Source organism: Opisthocomus hoazin, chromosome 17, assembly GCF_030867145.1.
Source record: "Opisthocomus hoazin isolate bOpiHoa1 chromosome 17, bOpiHoa1.hap1, whole genome shotgun sequence".
Classification (NCBI taxonomy): Eukaryota; Metazoa; Chordata; class Aves; order Opisthocomiformes; family Opisthocomidae; genus Opisthocomus; species Opisthocomus hoazin.
This window is the reverse complement of record NC_134430.1, coordinates 3,911,447-3,934,052: the sequence shown is the minus strand read 5'-3', so window position 1 is coordinate 3,934,052 and position 22,606 is coordinate 3,911,447. Positions and strand designations below refer to the sequence as shown.

At 38.5% G+C, this 22,606-nt stretch overlaps 1 protein-coding gene across 2 annotated transcripts in view; it reads right to left on the bottom strand.

The window, feature by feature from the left end:
* Positions 1-654: 654 nt before the first annotated feature.
* MACO1 (macoilin 1) overlaps positions 655-22,606 on the bottom strand; it is a 31,172-nt gene continuing 9,220 nt past the window's right edge. For both annotated transcript variants that reach the window (XM_075438010.1, XM_075438011.1), the window contains exons 2-11: positions 20,870-21,011; positions 20,044-20,170; positions 17,868-17,991; positions 15,463-15,641; positions 14,506-15,004; positions 5,959-6,117; positions 5,597-5,779; positions 4,625-4,745; positions 2,970-3,144; positions 655-1,840 (exon numbers count right to left, since the gene is read on the bottom strand). In XM_075438010.1, the coding sequence (XP_075294125.1) occupies positions 1,638-1,840; positions 2,970-3,144; positions 4,625-4,745; positions 5,597-5,779; positions 5,959-6,117; positions 14,506-15,004; positions 15,463-15,641; positions 17,868-17,991; positions 20,044-20,170; positions 20,870-21,011 (1,912 nt within the window). In that variant the 3' untranslated portion in view covers positions 655-1,637. The remainder of the gene's footprint in view (positions 1,841-2,969; positions 3,145-4,624; positions 4,746-5,596; positions 5,780-5,958; positions 6,118-14,505; positions 15,005-15,462; positions 15,642-17,867; positions 17,992-20,043; positions 20,171-20,869; positions 21,012-22,606) is intronic.

Genomic DNA, 22,606 nt, shown 5'->3' with positions numbered 1-22,606 from the left:
CCAAGTATTGAACGAAAATTGTGCCAAAGTAGGCAGCAAAATGGGGGAACCTCAACACAAAAAGTCAGTGACAATATTTCATGTTTTGCACAAAGATGAAAAACCTATGACATTTCTGAGTAACACTTTTATGGTGACAATTACACAAGATGATTCAAAAATGCAAATGACAGCAACATGCATACCTGGCTAAAGCTAGAAATTTTATCCCAAAAGAATATCTGTGATTAAAATGATGAAACTTCAATACTTCTATTGACTCCCATGTCTCACTTTTTTTTTTGATGAGGCATACATGCCAATTAACATGAGATTTTTTTAAAAAAAATTTCTTTCCTTTTAAGAAGAACTTTATCCTTCCAGAGTCCACTCCATGTTTGCAAAATCATCATGTTGGGTTAGTAATTCTTCTAGTTCCCAGTACAATTTTGCTTCCCACCCCTCCAATCCCCACCCTCAAAAAATGTGAAACGCTTCAGAAGTTGCCAGTGCAAACACTTTCTATCAATGTATAATATACATTTTAACTTAAACCTTTGTGCAATTTATGAGTTTCCTTTAAAACTCCTTAAAAACTCCTTGGCACAACAGCTGAAAAATATTCAGCTCCATTTAAATTGTCAAACACAAGGTGATATAAAGTGTAAATCATGGTTGAATAAAATAAAAAAACCCAGAACTGCAGCTTTTATTAGCCAGCTTTACAGTCTCTTGTATACAGTACATTGCACAGTTCCGCCTTCACAATAACGCTTCCTGTATTAATATTGTGCCTTCCACAACGCAGTATAATCAAGGCAAGTTACAGAACACTGCTGAGTTTATATCAAAATAAACAGAAGATGTAACCTTGGTTTATAATGAACATCCAAATTACCATGTACAATTTGCAGTAGACTCTGTAATGAGCTTGATATATAAGCTAGATGACAGTGAAGGGGGAAAAAATAGTTTAAACTATCAAGTTTCCTCTTGAAATGTCTTTTCCCAAGGCACTGTGAACAAGACTGTTAGCAATTCTCGATGACTAAAAAACACCAATGGGAATATAAATATTTCACACAACAACCACCGTCACATCATCATCTATTCTCTTATTCTTTCCCTTAAACAACGCCCCTGAAATTTGTTTGGTCCTTAGCAGGGTAATCAAATTATCTTCTGCAACATCACATATTTGTATTTAATACAGCTATAAATCAAAGCTTTGTTAGATTATTTAACCCTTTCACTGTAAAAACTAAAGGTTTTTCCTCACTATTTCTGAATGAATCTGCAAATTCATTTTGATTATTTAAAAAAAAAAAAAGAAAGGGTTCAAAATCAAGCAAAGCCCTGTATTTTTCAAGAGGAAACCATGCAAGAGTACATAAAAAGGCAAAATTGGCTACTTGAAAACCAAGAATTGTTTTTAATGCATTGGCCAAGGAAAATAAATTGCAAAGTTCTGTGAGGTTTTCTAAAAATTTACAAGAAAAACTGATGGGCAGTTCTAGTCAATCCAGATGTTCTTTTATCCTGTTTTAAATGACAACAAATACAGTCTCACACAATACAATTTCATCTTGACTGCAAGAGACACTCCTGTGTGATGCCTTCAGCATGACAAAATTACTGGGCAAAAAGAAAATTGGCATTCATTTCTTCAAGGGCTGATAAACAGAGGCATTGGGATCAAGTCCAGAAGGGCTGGTCTCCACAAATTTGGAAGAGTAATGTGGGGAAACAGGACTCAGAGTGCTGGTGGCTGCAGTGTATGTTATGCTGGGCATTACTGCCATAACTTCTGCAATCTTCTGTTTTAGGTCCTTGATTTCCTGATCTTTTTGAATGATTTGCCCTGAAAACAGCAAATAACATCACTTAGAACCAGCAGCATGTTTTCACCCGCCACTAACTGTCCAACGCTGAGCTGTCGAAGCAAAACACCCAGAAGACATTCAGCGCTCTAACATGACAGCAGTAAAAGCACAACTCTGGTAACTCCTGGTTTGTGTCGAGGAACTATGTTTAATTACCCGTAGTTACCACACAACACAAGTAGACATAGCAATTCCATCAGATTTCACGTTGTTTGGATTCACAGCTGCACCACACCAAAAGATTATTTCCACAGCTCACCTTTTCTCTGCGCTTTTCCATTCGCATTTTACAAGCACTTCACAGGAGCACAAGTGTTTGCTTATTAAATGTGCTGTTTACTTTCTTTTCAAAACTGTCCTATTCTCACCACGTTTCTATCCCCCCTCTCTGCACATTCACAACATCACCACGGCAATTTATGAAGCTACGCAAAGAGAAACACCAGTGAAATGAAACAAAAAAAATAATTTCTCACTAACCAAGGTTTCCTGCAACCAAACAAACTTCTGCAAGGAAACTAACTAACTAAACAGCTACTAAATCAATAGGTTATTGAATTTTGCTCCCCGGTTTGCGTGGCTGAACAAAGGACAGGCTGGGCAGGGGTTTAAACTGGTTTCACGCTCCCTCTGGTGGCTGCAACACCAGCCCAGCACGGACACCAGGGCCCACGCTCATCTCACCAGCCTGAGGTTTAAAACGGGTTGGGTTATTTATTTCCCCACATTTAGGTTGTATTTACTTCAGGAGTATCAAAATATTATTAGGATTCCCTGACAGGAGCTTGATAGATGGCAACTATTATCTTCTAGCTCTTTAAGAGAAGTTCTCCAGCTTTAAGGTAATGGTTTATAAAAATGTAGAAAATAGTCCTAAATTAACTTAAATGCCCATCTTGATGTTTATTGTCTCTGGTTCAATAGCCTGGGGAAATCAGGGCAGCCGATCAGCTGGATTGCTTAGGCTCACGTTCACAAAGCTGTAAAGACAAAAACCCACTGAAAGCTGGAATGCTGTGTGGCGACTGTAGCCTGTCTCTACATAAAAAGGTAGGATATTCTTTCTGTCGTATTTTCACTATTTCAGTCAGCACCATCCCATATTACCTTGGGCAATCTCAAGCTGCCGTTTTGCATCTCCTAATGCAGAGAACAGATCCAGCTTGATTCTTGTCTCTGCACTCAGGCTGTTCTCTAAGTGCTGTGTTTTATCCTGCATGGCTGAAAGTGCTGACATTAACACCTCCGTATCCTTCTCGTTTTCCTTGTACTTCCGCAGCTCCTGTAGGAGTAATTAGGACAAACATTATTCTCATCGACTTTACACATGAGATACACGGAGAAGTCTTTCTCTTCCCCACAGCACACCACTGGGCCTGGTATTAATACTGTAAAATTAAAATGATGGTTAATTAAGGACACTGTAATATTACCTCCAGTAATTATACATGACCATCATACAAGTGATTAAAGCCATATTGGACGATGCATAATTAGTGTGGTAAGCAAATACCATTTACACTGCTTCTCAGCCCTCTCTCAGCCGTGCCGAGACCCTCCACTCAGAAATCCTCCTCAGCACCTCCAGGTGCCAGCTAAGCAGCTGCACAGCTGTGGAGTATGCAAACACCTCTGACAAGCAAATGGCTCAAATGGGGACTGCTCTCTTGCTAGACAGTTTAAAGCGATACTAAATAGGCATTTTAAGCTATTTCAGTTGGCTAATGAGAGAGATTTCTTTATCTCAGAATACTTCCCATATTGACCCTAACTATGCTCCAAACCCAGACATTCCAAAGAAGCGAGAAGGAGGGAGCAAGTATTCTGCACAGAAGAGACAAGCATCTTCTGGCTGGGAGTACGCATTAACATTTCGACTAAGGAAAAAAAGAAATATACACAAAAACCCCTTCTATACTTTTAAATGAAGAAACAATAATACAACGGGGGAAATACTAACGGTTGTAACAAAAAGCTTCTCTAACAGTTTGAAGATTGCAATCAAATTAAAAACCTTGACTATAGCTGGTGTTCATTATTTGAAAGCCATGCTCATATTCTCCATGGATAAACCACACTTGTCTGTGAGGGTTTGGTAAAACCAGGAAGAAACAAAGGCTACATATGTTATTTGGAAACAAGTTCACAATAACACCAGGTGGATTTTGAAGAGTGTCTAAAAACCATAAGACATTAAAAATACATATTTATGCAACTTGTCAGTTGACAGTCCCAGTACATCTTTAGGAACAGATATTTTAAAGGAATAAGGTCAACTTCAACTCACACATTTGAGCTTAAACTCTAACACGCCAGACAACATGTCTGCTACAAGTCTACCACAATGTACTTTCAATATTCAAGCGCCTCTATCAAAAAAAAAAAAAATCTGGCCAGTGATTAAGACTGCACTGAGTAATCAATCTTACTTTCTAGCAGTGAAATTTATAATGATGCAAACTGACCACAAGCTCCTCACATTAGACAAAATCGTTGAGGAGATTATACTCTCAGTCTACCCAGACCGTTGGTTCAGGGAAAAAAATTCCAATAGTTTAAACAATGGAGTGGTGTGGAGCTGAGACTATTAACCTTTCTCATACCCACGTTCTCACAAAGCCTGATGCAAGACATGCAAGACAGACATCTGAAGAGCTTAATTCTTGAAGGTGTTGATTGCCTCTTCTGTAGATCCACCAGTTTCAGAGGATTGCAAGCACTCATTGGGATGCTTATCTAAGCCCCTGGTGCTTTCTCATTACCTGAACTTTCATTTCTAGTTCTCGTATCTGATCTTCTTTCAGCTTTATGTCAATTGTTAGCTTCTTGCACTCTGTCTCCAGCTCTCGGATACGATTTCGTAAAGTTTCAGTACACTCTCCTCTGCAGAACAAAAAAAAATCCCACACGTTAAAAGAGAAGAAGATGAAATAAGAATGAGGCTGTCATTCCTCAACTGTTTATAACATGAAAATTAATATCAATACTGAAGGATAAAAAGAGGAATCTAACTTTGTTCTTTTCAGCAACAGAATTTCCTTTATAGCAACAATGCAAAAATCTGCAGAAAGTTACTCAATGTTATGCCTCAAGTATTAAGTAATCTGGAATATTTATGAAATATGGAGAACAGAAAGGCAGAAGTAATTCTTTTCAGACACTTAGACACACTTGTGCCATGCTTTCATCTTAAAAAAACTTCCCACCTATACACCTATGTTACTACTGAAACACCACTGTGCTGAGCACTGGTAGTCACTGGCTAGCGCAGAACACTTCAAGATGTGAGAGCAAGACAGTATTTTGGCCAATGTTGTTGCACAAATCCTTGATTCACAGCCCCCACATGAAAGGGGATGTTCCTTTCTTTAAAGCAGACTGACCCATGCAGGGTACAACATCTCTCTGTTCGCACAATCAAGGTACAGCAGGTAATGTAGAGCATGTTCATCCTTTGCACCCTGTAAACGTAATGTATATGAGTCCTGAGACTCAGCTTCACACACAGAGATCTCCCAGTCCTCCCACTGCCTTAATGCAAATAAGCCTCTTACACAAAAAAAAGCTTTTTTGTGTTTGGTTTTTTGGTTTTTTTTCTGAAACCAGACTACTCCTTTCTATATAGAAGAGTGAGAAATGCCTCCCCAAACCCCCCCAAAACACGTTTCAGTAGCAACAATGACATTTCAGTAATTTTCTGGAGCTGCGCTTGCAACTGGGGTAGAACACAGTACCTTGTAGCAGCAGCAAATGCGACAGCACGTGCAGCAGTTGCTTCTTCCAACTTCTTTCTTTTCTTTTCTTCCATTAATTGTTTTTCTACAAAGGCTCGTGCCTCCTGCTCTGCCTTTAGTTTCTTCTCCAACTGGCTGATCATTTGTTTGTCTTTTTGTTTCATTTGTACAGCATTGTGTAATCTGGAAGGTAACAGGTATGGGATTTAATGGAGGATTTCAATTGCTGTCAATGGTCCCAAATGAGTCTTGCTGGATTAGCAGACAAGTGCCTCAAATTTTGCAGTCTTAACATAATATTTCCTCTTTATCAGACTACAGTTATCAGCAGAGAATTTACAGGGCTACGCAGAAACACATACTTGTTCTGAAGCAGTTCATTTTCTTGCCGGAGCTGTCCAATTTCAGATCGAATTCCCCGCTCTGTGTTAGTCAGAGAACTGATCTGACTACGTAGCTCCTGTTCGATCTGCCTGCTCGCTTGCAGGTCAGCCTTTAACTTTTTAATATCTTGTTCCAACCTAAGAAAGACAATTTTAAAAGACAATTTCAACTTTATTTCCCAGTTACCCAAAGGTTTAAGCACATTATATAAAAATAAGCAGTGTAAACATCATACCATCTGCCTACCCCCCAAACCCTTGATTCTAAAAATAATAAACTTTCAGAAATTGTATCTATCCTAGCTAAATAATAATGTTTTATATAACTATACATATATAGCTTTATGTACAGCTGTACACACACTTCATAACCTCCCACAAGGAATTTTGTGTTCCTCCATGCATTGCAGAGTTGTAAAACAAATCCTATGGAATTATATTTTTCCTCTTCAAGCAGAGGTGAAGCAGATTAAGTCTGAGAAGTTGTAAACAAGGACAGGTGCCCATATGAACAAATTTTACTTCTCTTAACAAATTACAAGTTTCATCTTTTAGTTTTAGCTGAGCTGTGGAGCATATTGCTGAATTCTCACCTAAACATTTTCTTTTCCTGGAAGTACATGATGTACATGTTGAATAAAGAATACGTGTTAAGTCATCCACAGTTCAGGAGTCAGTAAATTTAGTTTTAATTGCTCCTGAACAGAGACCATCTGCTAAACACTCAATTGTAGCTTTAGAAAGTTCTTGAAGACTCATGCAAGCTTATTAATTAAAATATTTTCAACCAAAATTGGTTAAATAAAACACAAATTTCTAAAGAGAGGCCGCCAGTATGCCTTAATTTTTTTGCCCATGTTTTCAAAATGAGACTATTGATTCTTAGAATAAAAACACATCATAGGTGATCAATCAACCATTTTTCTAGGCACTGTGTTACGTACTTATTTAAAGCCAATAAGCCTCTCCGTCATTCACACATAATACTCACTTGCTCCGACAGTTATTGACTTAAAAGTTTTTAAGTGTTCATAAAGAAAATAAATTTCATGAAGTTCCATACAGAATTAGTTGCAGTTAAACATGAAGGCTTGGGGAAAGTAGTTGCAAAAGCCAAAATGAACTGCCCTTTTTGACATTCACTAGCACAGATGAATGGTTATAGGTTTTTGTTCTCATACCAAAAATACTTGGCTCTTTTGGGCTTCCGTGCAGGGAAATCTCAACCTAAAACGCTAGTGAGAGATGTAACGATACATAAGAACATCCCACATGAATGAATGAAGGTTAAATATGGAATCATCAAACTTACGGAAATTCATAAAAGTACATCTGCAATGGGCTGAAAAGGCACCTAAGAGGTCTACCGGGTAAATTAACAGCAAGAAACAGCCTATAAAGGAGCGTGGGCTATAATACACTCAAATAACTCCAGTGCTCAGATCCCACTCTCCACAGCTGTACTAAGCTGTCTTTCTAGTCATACTTGACCTGCCCTACTGGTAAGGGGAATTCCTTTTAACATAGTATAAATTGTGGTCCCATGTACCTTTAAAAAGAAAAAAGCTAAACTTCTAGGCAAATAGTAATAGCACAAAGCAAATACGCATTTCATATTGAAGACCACAAATCATTTCAACACCTTGTACTCTGTTGCAGGAGGAAAAGAGTATGCAAACTTAACCACATATTCATTCAACCATGTAACCATAGCACACAAACCAAAACGGGAAAACCCATCAGCAGACGTTACTAGGTACATATCTTCACCGTGCTCGGTATGTTGAGCGACAGACCTGGACAGTCGTTGGGCAATGATATAACAGTTCAACTTCATCTTCCAATAAGCACAACTAAGTGTTTTAGAAAGCACAAACTTATTGACTGAAGAGAGTAAGATGCTGTAGGAAGCATTCACAAGCTGTCATTTGCCAACAGCTAATCAGTTTTAATACAGGTTTTCATAAATATATGAAAAAATGGTCGGTAGGACAATGTAAAGGAATGCACATAAATCACACAGACTTTACATTGACAAGTATCCATAAATAATTTCAACATACATGTCTACAAGGAAATTATAACTGAAAACAAGACACTGTAAATGGCCTTTTGCCTATAACTAAGACTAAGTCAAACTTGCTCAAATAAGATACACCAAGATTTCTTTTTGGTATTCAGTACTCCAGGAAAAGAAGCACTGATCAGGTAGAGCCCGAATACATCAGAGGTGCTGGCACAGGACAAGCTGAATTTGTATTTTTGGCAACAGAGTACTGACATTAGTTCAAACTTCTTGAGCCATCTGGTCATGGCATTCCTGCTGGTTTCAGTGAGGGCTCTGTACCTGCAGTGCTCATGGGGCTGGTCCAGACTGTGCTGTAGAGAAAGATGAAACCTGTGTGATCTGTAGAGCGCATGCAACGTGAGAAGGAAGGATGCCTGCTTTCCAAATCAGGAGGAAACACAAGGCCACAAGCCACAGCCTGCCTTTTTACTCAGCGTACCTAAAAGTGTCCAACCAGAATGGCATACATTATATTTGTGAGAACGGGGGATCAGGAGGTGTTTCACACTCATGATTCATCACTCAGATCCTGCCTGAACACAGAGCCAGAGCCTCATGGATGTCCTTTCTGCCTGAAATTTTCAAGCATGCTCCAAGTGCCAGGTATTCATCCTTTTACTCTGAAGGACCACAGGGGACTTCGGGTAACTTTTACAGGAAAACAAGACCGACCTGCCGGTCATTATGCCTTTCACTGTAAATCACAAAGAAGCCAGGATTAAACTCAACAAGAATTGGTCAAGCTCCGGGTGCTTCCATTGTTTATGAAAAACCAGTAGCCGCACCACTAAAACACACGCAGGCAAACAACGTACAATAGAATATTACAGCCTCTGAGCAGCTGGCACTGTCCGCCGGCAACTCTTCGTTCACTAAATGCTGCAGAGGGGAGTTTCTTTTTCTAAGAAACTGCTAGCAGGTGTAAAGTGAGAACTATGTAGCTTGTGTGTCCATTAAAACACAAAGACTCTCCAATTTACTAGCTACCACAAACGAGCTCACAGTAGGCTCAGGAGTGAAAGACTGGAACCTAACCGGTTCGACTTACTCTAATCAAAGGATTCCAGTACTTCCAGATATCTGAATTTTTCAGGCCACCATGCTGTTAAGAGTTTTCATTCTGTTCTGAAACAATCGCTCCTATCAGTACGGATGAGCTAACTTCAACAGTCGAAAGACAGAAGAACGTATGTAAAACACGATCAATCTACATACAGTGAGTGATCAACTATTGTAGTGCAATTCCAAAGGGGCAGAAGAGAATTCATGCAGAGAAAACTAATCTCTTTCACAGCAATGGCAGACAAAACCATTAAAAATTTATCTGTTGATGGACTTGTTTAGAAATAAGTTTTAAAGTAAGATTTTACCAGATTTTTATTACTCCTTTTAATTATGCTGTAGTTTTTGCTATAGCTTTAAATACCGGAGCAAACATTTGCTGTAATTTATACAGCAAATAAGTTCTCCTTACTATCTAAAATGAGTTAGGAAGCAAATAATCCATCATAATCCAAGGACCGAATGTTTTTTGGTGGTTGTTTTTTTAAAAAAAAAAAAAAAGATACATCAAGTTAGCTTCCCCTCAAAACCACAAGTACTCCTTGCATTCTTTGATGCACAACCATGTTGTTCATCTTATAAAGTCCACTTAAACATTTTCAGCCTAAAAATTTCCTCCTGTGGAACAGCAAGCCAAAGCTTTTCTCTGTATAAAGAGAGAGAGGTCATCCATCATTTTCACAGAAATACAAGGAGATTAAAAACGCTCTTTCTGTTGCCCCCTTTCTAAAATGAAAGAACATCATCAAGGTAAACCAATACAATGCCATGAAAGAAAGCTTCGCTGCTATGAGCACAGACTAGAGCGTGGAGCTTTCCCTCCTCCCCTCTGTAATAGTCTGCACTACTGTTACAGTGATAAATGACCCAAAAAGACAGGACATTTTTTTTTTATTATTCTTTCTACCATTTCATTTTCTGCTTAAGTCTCTTATTTCCAGGCTTATTGGAAAAGTTATTTACAATGGAAGGTGAAGAAAACTTGAGTTCTAGAAGATACTTTTCTCTACTGCTGCACAGGCTACAAGTCATTTTGACACACAACTATTTTTAAAATGAGGGTTTAATTGCAGATTATTACTTTGGGCTGTTTATACAATCAAGCCCAATTTTTTTCGATTTGTCATTACTATAAATGCAGATTTAACCATTTTCTTTTCTCAGCACTACCACATATCATTCTTGATCTCACTGATGAAGAGAATTAATCAGTAATCATCTCCAAGACTGAATATTTTCCCAAATGGTTCAAGGAAGATTGATGGATCAACTCAAAGACAACTCAATTCAGCTTAATCCTCCTAAGTATTGATAACTGATGAATAACGTATCCTTGTTGCCTAGTTTACTTGGTTAATGCAATTCCATAATCACCTGGCAATTACACACAAATTAAACACAATTTATATAAAAATTAGAGTTTTAAAATACCCAGAAGGCACTCGGATGCATTTCTGAGACCCCCATTTTTTCCTTTGTTCTGTTCCAGCCCAATCTGTTGGCATAAGCATCGGCTGCAGTGAACCTACACCTCTGAAGGAGCCAATGTGATCCCGCAGCATCGAGGCTCTCCTGCTGTAACCAATATGCTCTTACTAGCAGTCCCTCAGAGCATTTTTCATTACCAAAAACACAGTAATCCACAGAGAGAAAGCAGAGCTACTTATTTTTCTCCTACACAGAATTGATCTAAGTAGCCAGCATTTCAAAAGGTTATTTATTTCTGAACAGTCCGAGCACTACGCTGCCAGTGGCTTGAAAATAGCCTGCTAGAAGGATCGTCTCCAAGATTTCTAATTTGCATTACCAATTCTTTTGCTTTTCTATTCTATAGTTTCCTTCACTCCCATCATATTGCATGAAACACTGACCATCTCCCCCACTGCAGCTGACAGCAGAAAGCCTTCTGGTACGCTAATGCCGTTTCAGGCAGGGGAGATAAGGAAGAAGCAGCAATCAGGACATCAACGGTGCCACAGAAGATGTACAATAATTAGCATCAAACGGACAGAAATTTACATTAAAACCTTCAAGTCTGTCTCTGTAGGTAACATCAAATTTTAGGAAAGCAAAATAAGATGTGGTAGATCAGCCCTTGCTTCACAAGTATTTTTCTTAGTCCAATTGCCAGAAAATGTCATGGCTATCTCTGAGAATAATTAGTACATAGGACAGCTTGTTTCAACACCTCATGTGCCAAAGGCAAGAACTCTACGGATACAAACAATTTTGCCAAGCCGCAATGCCAGTTTTTTGTGTGTGTTTTTGGTTGTTTTTTTTTTTTTTTTTTTTTAAAGGATACAAATACCTGGAGGCAGGACATGATTATTTCTATATAATAAAAAAAGAAAAATTCTGCAGCAACTACAGCTTGGACTTGTTCCATACATCGAGCCCCTAAAATGTGAACAAAACCTGCTGCACCTCAGAAGTGACAGTGAAACAGCAACAAGAAGTCAATCTGCTCTGTACCTACATACAAACACTAAGTGTAAAGGGATGCCAAGTCTATATCCCTCCCTGGCCCAGTTACCACAGTGTTGGAAAAGAAGCTGCTCAGATCACAGACATTCAGTTATTAAGTGCTTGACAAACAGAGCAGATTTAAGCATCCATCAGAAGCAGACAGTCATTTCAACTGTAGGAAAAAAAACTAAGACAGAGATTACTTTCAAGGCTCATCACAAGGGACAGAGCCTCTTGAATCTCTCTGCTCTAGCTATCAAGATGACAACAACATAATATTCTCTGAAATACCCAGAGATGAGGATCAGTAACTTCCTCTCCAGAAAACTAAACACACACGCACTGTTTACCAGACAGAACAAAAATGAAAACCTACTGTTCCAATAAGAGTAATACTATACATAGAAAATACAACTTTCATTAGCAGTACCATTTCAGATATGTGTCACAACTTTTTCTCTTAAATACTTGATAACAAGCATACAAGACTGTCTTGTTCTCAAAACCCCTCAGTCTTTACTGTTACAAATAACCCCTGTTAATCCCGAGTCCCTAGCAGTCATGAGGCACGCTTTACATTTAATACTGGTTAGTCAGCTCAGGGAACTCATTTGTGAACACAAAAGGAAAGCAGCTTGGCGTTGACATCCTGCTGTGAGTCTGCTGGACAAGAAGTTATAAAAAAGCATCTCTATTTGGAAGCTGAGCAGATCTGATCTGAAAGTCAGACACAAATGCAGGACTCCACACAACCCTTCTCAAGGTACAGCACTGATGCAGGCTAAAAGTTTAATAACAGGAATGAGTAATACTACTGGAAGTGGAAAAGATGATGAACAAATGCCTTACACTTCAGGGACAGGATAACTGACAAGTTAAAAAAAATAAACACGAATTTTTGGATTTAAGTGCATTTCATCCCATCCAATTTGTCAGGTAAATTTCTGCTTCTATTGGCGTAGGAGTTACATGCTCAATCTGAACTGAAACAAGATTTCATGAATGATTTCAGTCATCTACGTCTGTAAGAAACTGTGAGCAGCAACACACAGTACGTTGGTGTTTTAAGTGCTCCTGGCTTGCCTGCACAGGGAAATCAGCGCACAATAAGCAGCCACACAGATTTGTAGCACAACAGCCACATCACACCCACGCACCACAGAGAAACACTTGACAAACAAAAGACTGAAGCAGCTCAATTCACTTTCAGGGCAGAGTAAGGCTACGTTGCACAAAGGCACTTTCAGAGTACACTAACTGTGTACGCCATCCCTTCCCAGTGAGTGAGAGGAGCTAGAATTCCCTAAGGGCACAGTCTAGTTTATTGTATACTCACTTCTGCATTAGAAACTCTGCTTTGGACAATTACAATGACCACCTGGTCTAAGATCACATCTGAGGAACAGCACAGAAAAATGTCAATGCGTGATCTAAAACTTAAAAACACAAGGGGTTTAAATCTCCTTCCCTGTCATAGCTACAGAGGACAAAATTCTTAGTCTGGCAGGTAATTCTACAAAGCACTTCCCTTCGCTTTTCTCAGGAATTACGAACCACACTTTGAACTGCAGCAATGCTAAACTGACCTGTTCTCTTCTTCAGTGAGCAAGTAAGCCATATAAAGAATGTAAAGATGCCCATCTGAAACTGGCATACGAATACTGCAGTCGTATACATGTTTATTTAGATAGAGCTTTGCTGAAGACTGAGCCATCTGCATCCCATTAATCTTGGCTGAGTTCAATTCACAGATTAGATTGATTAGCTGGTTTCTTACTTGCTTCATACAAGTTCTCTACAGACATTAGGTATCAATTAGTCTGGATATTTAATCGGCAAAGGGATGCCAATCAGTGGCAGAGTGATTATCAGAGGAGAAAATAATATTTTCACTGAAGTAATTGTATTCACATAGCACAAATCCTCAGACCAGAGTCAAAAGTCCAATTACCAAAAGGTACCTGCAGGGAAAGCAAACCCAATCTGCCAATTAAGCTAGCCAATGAGGATTGTTAGCCAACGAGGATTGTTAGCCAAAGAGCTTTCAGCACACAAGAAAAGGAGGAAGAGAGACCTAAGCCAGGAATGATAGGAAAGCGCATAACTGTGCGACAGTGTTGTTCTAGAAGTATCTCTGTCCCCATTTGGGACAGGTACACACTACCTCTTTCTTACAAGTGCTTGTTTTGGTAACATACAACACCACCACATGCCTCAGGACTTATATGCTGTAAGTACTTCACTGCATTTCATAAATACATCTTTACTTAAACTTCAGATACACGTATGTAAAGATGTGACTTCTTCAATCTTCATAGTTTACAAGGCAGCTAAATTAAATCCCTGTGACCTATACTTAACCCAATAAAGCAGCAGGTATGCAAGCAGGAATCTGAACTTATCACTTTAAGGAGTAACATAGCAGCTGATAGAAGATTAAAACAAAATCCAAACCTTTCAAGGGGAGGGAAAAAAAGAAAACACACCAAAATTTAAGCAAAAACACCTGTTCAGGCACCATCAAACCCCACTGAATTCCCTGGAGATGTAAAGATCACCCCATCAAAGATTTGTCAAGAACACATCCACTGAGCTCTGTAATAATGATTCTCCACATTGCTCTCATGCCTTCTACCAAATCATTGTCAAAGCCATTTATTACGCCTCACAACACCCCTGTGAGGTAGGTAAGTATCGTACGCTGAGGGAGAAAGGAAGCTATTTGCTGAAGGCTGCATAGCAAACCAGAGGCAAAAATCAGGAACAGCACCCAAAAGGCCCAGTTCCTAGTTATCTTATTCCATTACTAGACAATTCTGTCTTCTTTACGGGATCATGAGTAACATTTTTCTAAGAAAAAAGTGAACTGTATGTATGGGAATGAAGGGAGGATAAGACAGGCTGTTACACAATGCTCAGATCAAACTTACCTTACCAGTGCATCTGGTTTGCTTAGCTGGTTATTTGGAATACAATTTTCCATTAAGTCCTTATGTGTGCTTGGGCTCTTGCTAGCACACTTCTGTTTTTTCTCATTTTTAGTAGATGAGGAAGGGATGCTCCCATTAGTTGCACTGTGACTGCGAGGCGAGGAGTTCACAACTCCGCTGACATTTTTGTAATTTTTGGATGAGGCAGTGCATGAGTCCTCTTTTAAGAGGTTTTCTGTACTTCCTACAAGATCATTATTTAATCTTTTACTATTGATATGGTTCTCCATATATTCAATTTCTTGTATTTTAGAGTCTACAGGTTGCAAAATATTGTTATTTATTCCAAGGTTGTGTTTCTTAGCATCCTTGTCCTTTTCTTTCCCTTTTTCTCTATATTCTAGCTCTGGCAACGTTGCAGATATTTTTTTATTGGCTGGAATGCCTCCATTGTGCTGCAAAAGTATTGAGGAATCCATATCAGGCAATCCTTTGGCTGCTGCAATATCAAAATAAAAAAATACTTAGTTCATTAAATCAATCAATACTGTGACATACAAAGAAAAATCATTAAGCACACATCAATCATTTCTGCAGAAAACAATCATTATTAGAGTCTATTTAAAAATCAGAAGTACGTGATATTTTAAGACTTTTTTTCCTCATTGCAGGCAGGAAACAGTAACCAAGTGATCTAATAATAAATACTAGCACGTCACAGAGCACTGACTGACTAGATTGATGCAGTTGCCCATGAAGAACTAAACAGAGAGGACACAATTCATTTCTATTGTCATAGTAGCCACTGCCAAAACAATTTTATTTCTGGCTCCTCTGTTTCTAAGTTCATTGTACTTTTATCAAAACAACATGGACTAAAGAAGCTCCTCCTTACTTTTTTTTTTTTTTTTGAATACTGCATAATAGCAAACATATTAAGTAATAAGTATAACTTGCCTTCCTCTGCCTCCCTCTCTTGCCTTTGTAGCATCTGCTGTTCTGGAGGCAGAGCTTGCTGGAGAAGCTGCATGTAGAACTCATTCTCTTTCTGCACTTCTTTTTGTTTTCTTAAACGCATCTTGTAGCTGACGTAACTTTTAAAGCCAAAGCCCAAAGTAACAACAGGGTAGCCAATACTAAGAAAAAAAGCAACGTTATTATTAAAAATGTAACCACAATAGCAAATTAATAAATTGTAATAATTTACATAGCTGTGAATACATCTGGATTACAACTTTTCATAGAAAATTATATATAAAATGTTTTCTTTCCTGTACTACAATAAAGCTTCAGTTCAAAAATGTAGGCACTTCATCAAGACAAAATTACAGTTCGTTACAGACAGCAATTAACTATAGCATAGATTAAAGGATTACAACAATGCAATTGCACTACGCACAGCAAAGACAGCTTTTAGACAAGCACCACACTAGGAATCATGCATCTTTTAAGGAGAAAACAGTCGAACACAGCAGAAGTTCCTAAGTTTGGTTCCTAAAGGGCCATGTAACAGATAAGACATTAAGCTGTGAGATGTCGTAACAACCTTCACCTTGGACAGTGAAAGGAGAAACTGATTCTTAGCCCCATCCCTTTGCCCTTGCACTCAGAAATTAACAGCAGATCCCTTTTTCACAGCTCTTTAAAGCCGAGACAAAACAATGATTCTCCAAAACGCCGCCTCTGCAATAGGCCCTGCGGTACCTTCTCGCTGCAGCACAGGCTGAGAAGCAAGAGCTGGAGAAGCCGCTGGAACACGCAGCTTTGGGGCTACTGCATTTCGGGGAGACCAAGGCTGTGAGCCAAAGAGCACTTCCATCGCCCACACCTGCTACAGCAGGAAGTGGTCCCAGGCGTAGAGCCCCAGTAACCATCTGCCTCTGCTGAGGACGGCCACAATTAAGACATCTTTTGTGGGTAAACAGCCTTTGGAAATTCCATTTAGGAGACTGACCTTGAAGCTGTAAGCAAAAAACATCTAATCTCTAAACCTAGTCCTTCCACTTATCTTACTGACAGATAAGATATGAAGAATTTCACTTCCAGCCAGACTCTACTGTTCCATTTGTTGACGAAGATGACAGAAGCATAACAGAACTTTGGAATTATTTTTTGTATATCAGCTTCATCATGCAGAATTTAAGCATTCTTATTAGCTTGTGACAACTGCACCAACACAGAATGCTAACAAATCATGCTGCTGTATTTATTAACAAGTACACTCCATCAATGAGCAAACGTCCCTGTATGAAAATAAATATATCTTTGACAAGTATTTTAACAAAGCACACTGAAGTTGCATTTTAAACACTAAAGGTATCCTAGATCAGGGGAAAACTCAGATGCAGATGACTATTAACCATTAAAATCTTCTCATTCTTTGCTCAGTAATAGCACTGTGCAAACTGCATTTCTAAGTAAGTGCCAGAATGCAAGAATCATTTGCATATGCATCTGACATTATCTCTGCCAATGCTTTTGTAATACTGTGTAAAGCCAGCTGCAGCTACAGTTCTAAAACTCTGATGACAAGCTGAAATGTTTGCATCCAATTCGACAGGAGAAAGACCTTTCTTCACAGTCCCTAAAGTGCTTTTGTAACCTATTATACAATTTAATTAGTGTTTAAGTGATTTATTGCATAATGTAGACAATATAAATTAAAATTACAGCTGTCTGATTTACTGACGACTGTATCACAGGGAACTGGATCAAATGACTCCAGGAAAAACAGGACACATTTTAAAGATAGCCTGCTCAATGCATACTACACTAAAAACTTGAGGAATAAAAGTGTATTTCTTCCAAATATGGATCCTCTGCTGCTAAGTCTTTTGCCTGAAGTCACCTTATCGCTTCCAAAGAAATAGTGCAATAAGTAGCGTTTGGTTTTTATTTTCTGTCATGATTTTCAACCTGAAGCTTATTCACTTCCTCTGGTGAATTATGAAACCAGATGCTCACGAGAACCCTTCTCGTTGGAGGGGAAAAACATGAGTGCTTTGTTACAGGAAAAAAATGAAATTTTCATAACAATACATAAGTTATCAGTGAAACGATTTTTTTTCCTACTTTTACTATCTGTTCATCATGTAAACACAAAATTTGTAAACTGGTGACAAGAACTTCCAAGAAATGCTAGGAATATCTGTGCTACAAATTCCTTACAGCTCACAAGCACTATATCTTCGGAAAGGTTGCACTTGGTTAATGTTTAGCAGACATTTCTTGTAGAATATTTAATGACAGATGTGAGGGAAGAACTGAACAGCCAAACCCTGAATCAAAATAAAAAGCCCTGAATACTAATTTCCCTAGTGAAACATAGGTTAATAAGCAAAGGAGGGAAAAAAACCACTTACCAGTGTGCTGCAAATGGACGACAAAGGTCTACATGGAAGTTTTTTAAATCTTTAAATCTAATGGCTGCTTCAATATAAACAAAAAGTATCCACAGTGATACTGTTGGTAAGCACACCCCCCTCTCTATTGAGAGAAGAGAAAAAGAGAGAAACACCTTAGTAATATATTACAGGCAGCAAATATTCTATTTTTAAAACATTCCAAAAGTCAAGGGAAGTTTTCAGACAGACATATAGCGAATTCTAAGAGGCTTTTTTTTCAGAATAAAGTTATCTAGGATGTCTTTATTTTAAACCAAACCTAAACTTTTGTCTCCTTAATTACTTTTATAAGGCATCAATGAAAAATAACAGATGCACAGCTAATGAAATAGCTTGGCACAAAACCCTCTACAGAAAAGGAACACAAATGGAAGAAACTGCAGAAGATGAGGTAATGTTACAGCTTATGATCTTTGAGTCAGAAGTGGTAAGCTTGGACTACTTTTTCACTCCAAGTTAGGTATATCTTAGTAGCAGCAGTGAGCAAACCGGCTGAGAAAACAGCAGTGAGTAAGCACGATACTGGTTACTCCATATACAGTAATGCAGACAACAGTCTGCAACCCAAACCTCCCCATCAGGAGAACATTCCGGATGCTGTATTGATTCCTCTCTCCAGCACCACTGGTGAGAATGTAAAATAGTAGCCAAGCAAAACTAAGGTCTTAAATCTCTTGGCCAACAGAAAACGCCACTGTTGCTTGCAATATAGCCACTGTACATTTCCACAAATCAATTCCAGTTACATGCCACAAGCTTCATAAAAATAAACAAAGTTCTTGATTACACACTGACATCAACATATTGTGTGCCGATTTGGAAACAGGTCTCAAAAGGCCCTGATGCTATTTACTGCGGTCTCTACTTTGGTCTCTCTTGAATAGCTGCAGTCTGCATAAATGAGAAACCTATAGCATAAACCATCAGCTTAAAGGGACTAAACATTTCAGCTATATATACCACCTAAAAACATCATAACTTCCTAAAAAAAAAAATAAAAGCAAGTTCCCATCAACTTAAGCATTTAAAAAGAAGAATCCCTAAGGTTGCAGTGAATTAAAATGTTAAACAAGCTCAATAACTACAGTTAAAACTGGCCCATCAGGTTTTTCCTTTAGGGTTTCTAAACATCAGCTCTGAGAACTTCAGGTAACACTTTAACCTCTTAATAGAACCTAAAAATAACTCCAGATTCTTTACGTATTATAAATGGGGCAGCAAGTGGTTCACAGTATCTTCCATTAGCTCCCACATTGTCATTATTGTAAATGACTAACTTGTCAGAAAGACAACTGCTTTCACCAGTAAGCTGAGCAATGATCCATGCTATCCCGCAAATTTTTGTGATCTGATGGCAAGTCTAACATAAAATATTACAAAAGCCCCAGATCCCAAGGACTTGGGTAGGGAAAAGTTACCTCTAAAAAAAATATTCAAGTTTTACGGCTAAAATTTTCTGATTGAGGGAAAGACATATACATAACCCATGCCAAGTACTAGTGGTCATGCAAACTAAACCACCTCCCCCCAAGTCCAACTGCTGCCCTCAAACTCCAGAACCCAAGGATTTTTTAAAAAAGACCCCAAACAACTAAGAATAAAATAGAAGGGGGTGGGGTGGGAGAAGATTTCTCCATACATGTCTCAAACCGTTGAGGCAGCCACTGGTATTACCAGCCTTTTTGCTCAGAAAGTGAATCCAGTCAACACAAAGATTTGACTAATGCTAATTTAAACTATGGTAATATCCCAAATTAACAGTACACTAATTGAGTAGTAGGAAGAATGTAACACTGTGTATGTACCGAATGTAACTTTTTGCATGTGCTCTGTATCTGCTGAATTGCTGCAGAAATGTTCTCAAGTCAGGAATTTTTTTTCTTTTAACTTAATTGCTGTTTTTACACCTTCAGTTCCATTGGTCAAGCTTTAACGATTACACTACAAGATGCATCCAGATGTGTATCAAGTGCAAATCAGCATACAATGAAAGCAACAGAAGATTTTTTTTAACTATAACAAAAGTTCATTAAAAGATATGTGGTAGCAAATAGAAGAGGGTTTCTGCATGTTACTAAAAGCTGTAAGATATATATTCAAATCAGTAAGTTGTAAATAAAGAATAGTGACCTACCTGTGTGCCAGACATACTGTACCCAAACATACGTGCTGGCAGCAAAAAACAGCCATTGTATTGGTATGAAGAGCAGACATATTATATTTGATGTGAATGCTACACAAACAAAAAATACTGAAAAGGCCTAGAAGAAAGGAGGGGTGGGGGGAAAGACCAGTGTTTTGGTTTATTCCAGCAAATATTATCAGTTTATCTATTAATGGTGACACGACAATGATTTCAACATAGAAACGCTCGTGTGTTTATAATCAGTGCAAAGAAACGGAGCAGTCTAGCCAACAAAAGTAGAGGCTTAGCCAACTAAGAGAGAATGGTTGCAACTTGAGAATTTGTGCCCATCCACTCTTCCGATAAGTCTCCAAACAGCTATCTTTAATCCTTCTTATTTTGTTTGAAGACTGTCATATACACTGATGATACAGTGTTATCATTACTATATTCTTCTGCATAAAAAAAACCCCAAACAACCAGCAGCATCATTTACTCTCTTGAAAGAGTAGTAAATATCTAAACAGGCAAGGCCTTATGCTTTATTTTAAAGAAAATCCTGTTCTATAGCGATCTAAACCAATTCACTAATCTCCGGAACCCAAACAACAGCTTCCTATGGTGGAAACTTGCTAGCTATGTGTCACTTCCACTTGCCACAGATAAAACATGCAGTCAGAGAGAAGGGACCTGAGCCCAGGTCATCCAGTCACTTCAGAATTCCTCTTGCGAAAATGACCACCAGTGCCACCAGGTTAGTTGTATAACACGGAATATGCCGTGAAACATTGCAAGACGTCCCTACAAAGGGACAGCAATTTTGTGTTACACTTACCAAACCCTGGTATCTGAAGGAATCGTAAACACTCCTGATGAAGAGCCAGAATGGCCACAGGTACTCAAATCTGAACTCCAAGACAAAATCTGCCAACAGTACGAGGGCCCACACTACCAGGAACTTCAGATACAGAAACGTACTGCAAAAAAAACCAGTAATTTCACATCAGCATTTCCAATAAAAACTTACTTTCTTCTTCCCCCTTTTTTTTTTAAACTAAAAGTTCAGGAATAAAAACCATAGACAATTATAATACAGGCAAGAAAACTTCATCCAAAACAATTTTACAAAATCAGTAGTTTTAGTATTACATTAAAATCAGGCCTGGTTGAATGAAATCAATTATATTCAACTGCATTTATTTTTAAAGTAGCAAAGAAACAGGAGGCTCGCTGCTCTTACAAGACATTCAGTGACAATCTCCCTTTAGCTTTGCGATGTATTTTTACAAAGTAAAGTCTTGCCCACAGGTACGCTGTCACAGCTGAAATGCTTCTCTTAGTCTGCAGCCTTGTACTTGGAGCTCAGAAATTTCTGTGTTCCCCAACAGACTGCAGATGTTCACTCATTTTCCACATTTAACACAAATTGCAACACCAATAAATTGAGATATATTTTAAGCCTATAACTATAGCAATTAGGAAGACTGTTTTGATACTAGTTGTCAGAGTTATATTTGAAAACATCCACATTAAAGTAAATGCATCCATTTAAAAAAGAAAAAAAACCCACTAACAGAAAAATGGAGGCACATGAGACTTGAGACCACGCAGTCTAACTTCTATCTTTTTAATTATTTCAAAGCCACATTCCCTTATTCTTAGTCCTGCACTTTGAACCGCTTACGATCCTTCAGGGCTACAGAGGTCAAAATATTTTGAGATCATACCTAACTAACACAGGAACACTTGTCGGATCAGCCCAATCAATTCTTCTAACAGGAGGAAGCAAAACCCCTTTTCCGCCAAAACCCAGCACCCGGACATCTAGCACGTTACTCCAGCTCCCCAAAATGCAATTACCTTTTTGCACTGTATTGGGTTATCACAAAGGTGGGGGTTCAAAATGTATTTTTATTTTTTAAATCAAGGCCAATTTTTCCTTTTAGTAACTTTTTGTTTTCCTCCTCTATCATACTGCCAACAAAACCAGCAGAACTTTGCCCTGGAATGTTTACTGATAAGTGGCCAAGAGTCTGCATGCACAGTGCCAGGTAGGGTCAAGTTTCTGCACTGTTCATGGACACGCGGCTTTTTTGGGAGGTTGTTCAGAGCTTCAGAGAAGACAGAGAACAGAAAACTCCTCTGAAGAGCATTACGTACCAGCAGAGGTTTAGAAGCAACTGAACTACTTGCCCAATCATCACTCACGTTACTTGTCACACGAGGTCAGCTTCCAAACCATGCAACTTGGAAAACACTTTGATTTCTTGTGAATCAAAGATTATTGCATGTGCCTGAAAGTGACCCTTCTCAACTGTCCTGGCCCTACAGCTTCACCCAACAGAAGAGATTTTGCTTAGCTGTTCTCACTTACTGTATGTTATCAGGCTCTCCCCGACAGTCCAATTCCAAGGTTTTTGCTGTGACTAGAGCCCCCCTGAAAGGAATGCTTCAGTGGAACTACTTACATAAATGCTCTCGAATGTACTCACACCAGCACATGCTTTAAATCAGCACAAACTAAAGAAAGACTTCATAGAAATCACAGAATGGCAGGGGTTGGAAGGGACCT